This window comes from Sprattus sprattus, assembly GCF_963457725.1.
Source record: "Sprattus sprattus genome assembly, chromosome: 6".
Classification (NCBI taxonomy): Eukaryota; Metazoa; Chordata; class Actinopteri; order Clupeiformes; family Clupeidae; genus Sprattus; species Sprattus sprattus.
Genome location: NC_137925.1, coordinates 13,508,027 through 13,513,466, shown reverse-complemented (window position 1 = coordinate 13,513,466; position 5,440 = coordinate 13,508,027). Strand labels below are relative to the sequence as shown.

At 45.9% G+C, this 5,440-nt stretch overlaps 1 protein-coding gene across 1 annotated transcript in view; it reads left to right on the top strand.

Moving 5' to 3' along the window:
- Nucleotides 1–373: 373 nt before the first annotated feature.
- igdcc3 (immunoglobulin superfamily, DCC subclass, member 3) overlaps nt 374–5,440 on the top strand; it is a gene marked incomplete at both ends in the record, with an annotated part of 82,852 nt that continues 77,785 nt past the window's right edge. Inside the window, one exon of the mRNA XM_080841366.1 lies at nt 374–437. Within this exon, the coding sequence (XP_080697492.1) occupies nt 374–437 (64 nt within the window). The remainder of the gene's footprint in view (nt 438–5,440) is intronic.

Below are 5,440 nucleotides of genomic sequence, written 5' to 3'. Positions count from 1 at the left end.
AGTCAAGCCCGTAAGGAATGGGGGAAAACGGAACATGAGGCAAGGGAGGAGAGGGGGCGAGGAAGATCGTGCTGCACAGTAGTGGTATAAGCAACAACGTGAATGGTGTTTGCATGAAACGTCGGCACTGAGATAGAGGGAAAGATAACGGAGGCGAGGGAGAGAAAAAGAGGGGGGAGAAAAGCGAGATGCTGACAGATTCCTGATAGATGTGCAAAATGGCGCAAGCATGTTCGACCCCTGCGAGCCAGCAATTGTTGTAGCTCGAAACATGAGGAGCTAACGCAAGCAAGACTTTATTCATTTTCGACTTGCTTTATTTTTTTTATTTTCTACGAGGAAAAGTATCGGATCCTTTGCTAAAGTGATTTAAATGGCTACCAGAAGGCGCCACCTCGCTCCAGCAGTACTCGGAATATATCTGTGCGCTTTTGTCGGTAAGTGTATGAAATCACTAGCCTACCACTCTATTTTGTGGGTTTCAGATGAGCATGTTAACGAAACACAGCCGGAATGGACTTATTTAGCCGGGACGCTACTGCTGTTCTCTCCGCGGAGCTGACCGATGCGTAGACCGTGAACTTGACCATGTAGCTAGGTCCCACAACCTTTGATTCCTTGTATGCTTTTGTTTGTGGCCGGGGCGGTGAAGTTAACACCCCTGCTTGTCTCGGAGTGCAAGAATAGTCCAGACGTGTCAATCTCTAACCACGATTATTTTCTAAAGAAATAGCCAGTGCATCTCTTGGCAGTGGCTGTTTATTTAGGTGATGGATAAACTGCAAGATATTTTCAACGGATCGTCTGTTGGAGAAATATGATGACATGCGGTCCACCTCAGCATCTGTGTGCGCTGAAGATGCTGATCCGTATCCAATAGAACATAGTTTGATGCTTTTATCCACGTGCATTGTAACGCTCGAGTCAGAGCGTGAAATCGTGTCATATTTTGGCAGCGTGTTTGGATGTTCTCTCCCTGTAGGGTTTCTGTACAGTTGCTGGCAGTGAATGAACATTTGTTTTGAGATGCACACTCCCAAGATTGTTGTAAAGCGAATATTAAACATGTGCTCTTAAGAGTGTGTCTATTCGCCCGTTTGTGTGCGCTAGATAAGCGCGAGTCGAGTTATTAAACCGAACTTCCACTCGGCTTAGTTTTATTTAATGAGCACGAGAGTGGCCACAGAGATAGGACAACATACCCGCTTATCTTGGTCGTTCTTTTTTATTGCCTTGCGCCTCAGATCCGATGTTCTCTTTTGCACTTACTGGCACAGGGGATTTACGGTTGTTCGCAGCCTTGGACAGAGAGGCTATATTTAATGCCCCAGGCTTGTTTGACATTCAAACATCTACTTGTCAGATGCAGCTGAGTAGTTGGTTCGTCCGCTGACATTTAAGAGCCTTCTACTTCTTTTTCTTCAGACTTAAATGTCTCTGAATAGCTTATTTGTGTGACGGCGCCCATTGAATTAATGGAGGCAGCAAAAAGGTGGTGACAGTTATCTACGCAGAATAAAGTTCACGGTTATTTTAACAAACTGGTGATCTCCAGTGCACTACCCGGAGTATAATAATAGATCACACCTCGCTCTTTCTCTCTCTCTCTCTCTCCCTGTGAGGAGCTACCGCCTTATCCAACCATCATTTGGACCATTGAACAATTGTGCTTATTATCCGTCATAGATGGAAGGAGGTCTGATTGACCGCGTCTTTGTACTGCCCACGCATTGTACCAAGAGAGCGAGTGGGGGTTGGAGTAGGCTAGTTGAAGGCCTGCAAGGGTGAATATTTATAAAGATTAAACGTCAAGGCTGTCCATTCGCTCGCGTGAAAAAAATGCTCCTCTCGTCCTTTGTTCCGACTGATTGACAGCTGGAGTCTCTGAAAGCGTGCCCCCTGTCTCTCCCCTCCGCGCGGAGTATCCAGGGGTAGAGATGCTGCTAGTGTGAATGTGAGATCTCTCAAATAATTGCCACTTTGATTCGGACGCGCCAGAGCGCGTCTGCCGGATTTGTTTTGTTCACCATACCCGGGACTTTGATGACAAGGAGCACAGCCGCAAGCCAGATTAACACAGAGGGCCTGCTTGCCCCGAGTGACTTCTGTGCGTACACTGGCAGAAGTGCTTCAACCAGTTGTCCGTGTTTAGCATCAGATTACACGCACTCGAGAGCGGACAAAACGAGCACTTTCAACGGACTGTAGTTAACTACCCAAGCATTTTCCCTCGGCGAATGCCTAACTGAGAGGCTATCAATAGACTGTTCCTTAGCTTGGAGCCGACCTGGGTCACGACAAAGGCCGGTCAAGCTGATAACAGGGGGAAAACGCTGGTTGTAGTTTTTGGGGCGCTAATGTAACAGACCTTATTCCGTAGACAGAACACATTCTGTGGTACACAATGCATACATTTATTAAGAATCTATGTAACACATCATTACCTTAGGTTCACGAAAACAGACGCGTTATCATTGTGTCAACGAAATATGGAAGAGAACACATTGGTTCGTGCACAGAAAATAAAACGGATGATGTATGTTCTTCCCTGAATTCACTGTTGTACTTTTCATTTTGTGGACATAAAGCTGAATGCGAGAAATAGATATGTTAGGCCAACATTTATACTTTTGTGGCAAGGAAAACACAGTGGGCTACACTTTCATCATTCCATGCCATCAAAATGTTGATTTTGTCCACATAACAGTTCTGCTCCATTAGTGAAAGTATGATGTGCATGCAAGGACCATGCATTCTGTGAGTCAGCAAGAAGGAATTCCGTCCATGAAAGCAAAGGCTGCTTGAACGTTAGTAGATGTCAGTGTTTGGTGACCTTGCGTGCACATCATACTTTCAGTAATGTAGCCTATTTAAATCAAGTGTTTTTTACTTGAGCAAAGCTTTGATTGAAGTTCGGATGGAAGGACCTGGATTGATAAATAACTGCATGCCAGCGCAGGGTAAAAAAAAAGTGTGTTAACAAACAGGAATAGATGAGAAATGCTTCGGCAGTTCTTTCGTGGTGTGTGTGTTTAAACACATTCTCAGAGCCTCAGAAACAATTTGACTTTACTGACACATCTGAAAACACATACACACACACACACGCACACACACTTATTTATTCGCAGCACACAAGCTCACAGACCAAGTCACAGTATAAATGAATGCAGTGTCACGGAGTAACTCAGAAACACACACCCTCAAATACACACTCTCTCACACACACACACACACACACACAAACTACAATGTATGGGCCCTTACGACTGTAGGCAGGGGAAAGATGGTTAAGTGCTTGTCAGCCTTGTGACATGTTACAGAGCTCACCTCTAAACAGGATTGAGACCAGGCTGAAACAGGAAGTCAAAACAAGACTTAGAGAGAGACAGGTTGGCTGTCAAGATGGAACCGCTCTGATGACAGTACACACGTTGGAGAGGGAGAATGAGAGCGAGATAGAGAGAGATAGGGAGAGAGAGAGGGAGAGGGAGAGAGAGATGGAGAGGGAGAGGGAAACCAAGATGCGGTGCTGGTATTTCCAGTGAACAGGTGATGACATTGTTGGAGACGGTATTTAGTAGAGCAGTTGTGTGTATGTGTCTGTGTGTGTGTGATTGCATGTGTGTTTTATGTACATGTGCATGTGTGCTTGTGTGTGCTAATCGCAACTATGTGTGCGTGCGTGTGTGTGTGCGCGTGTGTGCGTGTGTGTGTGTGTGTGTGTGTGTGTGTGTGTGCGTGTGTGTGTTTGCGTGTGCAGGCTGCGAAGCTTCCAGAAGTGTGAGAGGAGAAGGTGACGAGACAGCGAGGAGGCCCCTGACGGGCGATATTTAAGCTGCTTGAGTGATGGGATGTATGTGAGTGCGTGTGGGTGTGTGTACACTTGCATTGCGTGTGTGTAAACGCTGTGAGTGTGTGTGCTTGGTGTGGTGTGTTATTTGAGCTGCTTGAGTGATGAGTCGGAGTGCAGACTTCACATGATATTTAGACAGAGAAGCTTCTGATTTTCTGCAATCAGAGCGGCGTTTCAGCACATGATATTAGACATCTGGGTAAAGCCACCACTGTGTGTGTGTGTGTGTGTGTGTGTGTGTGTGTGTGTGTGTGTGTGTGTGTGTGCGTGTGTGCGTGCGTGCGTGCGTGTGTTTGTGTGTGTTCATTTACCATGAATGACAGATATTTTGGATGACATTTGGACTAGCATTTACAAGAGACGCTTCTGTCTGCCCTGTTGAGCAACAAGTCATGCACCATCCAACAAATCTCACACAGACATAAACCCTGAGTGGGGAAATCCCAGCAGGGGATATGACATAACATTTAATGTTGAAAGCTGGAAGTCTTGAAATGTCAGGGTGAAATACAATAACACCATCAAATGGCTTTCAATGTTGTCCAACAATGAAACGACAGTAGAGCATAATTAAGTTTGTGTCACGCTAAACGGACGTTCAGAAAGAGTTACCGCCACCAAACTGCTCGGATTTGATCATGCCATATTAGAAGTGGCTGTATTTGATTTGAAGAGTTTTATTTGGTCGATGTAAGGGAGACCGTGGCTTTATTTAATGTGCAGGGAACAAACAGTTTGTCTCAGTTAGGCTGTGGACACACACACACACACACACACACACACACACACACACACACACACAGAGAGACTCGAGTGAAGGGGCTGAGGTAATCCTACACCCCTGGGTACTCTCCTTAACTACCTCACTTTGAGAGCACAGGCGAAGAGGATAGATTCATCTGTGCCCCATCTCTCTCTCTCCAGGGACTCACTCTTTCTTTCTCTCTTTCTCTCTCTTCCTCTCTTCCTCTCTCTCTCTCTCTCTCTCTCTCTCTCTTCCTCCACTCTCTCTGTTTTAATTGCAAGCTCTGCTTGTTCTCTTCTTCTTTCCCACTATCTCACTTTCACCCTCTTCAAGTGTTCTCTCTTCCTTTTGTTTGCTGTGTATTCCTACAAGCTTCCCACATTGTCTCTTATCTCTCTCCCTCTCTCTCTCTCTCTCTCTCCCACTCCCTCCCTCTCTCTCCCTCGCTTTTTCTCTCTGTCTCTATCTCTTTTGGTTCTCATCATTCTACTACTGAATCAATAGCTGTTTTACTGAACTGCTGAAGTTTTTTTTTCCTTCCCTGTTTCTCTCTCACACTCTCTCTCTTTCTCTCTCTCTCCCTCTCTCCTTTGTTCTCCCTTCCCCATCCATCTCTCCGTCTCGCGTCTTAAATTTTAAACGAGTGTGCCCGTGGCTCAGGTGTTATGGTGTGTTAGAGTCGCCACAGTGGCTGTGTGTGTGTATGCGCCGATGCCGATGCCGATGTGGTCACATGACCTTGAAGGGCACATGAGTTTTGACTCTGCCTTTCTCTCTCTCTGTTCCTCCTGCCTCCACAGCAAGAGAACATTTTCACAGTGCACAGACACACACACACA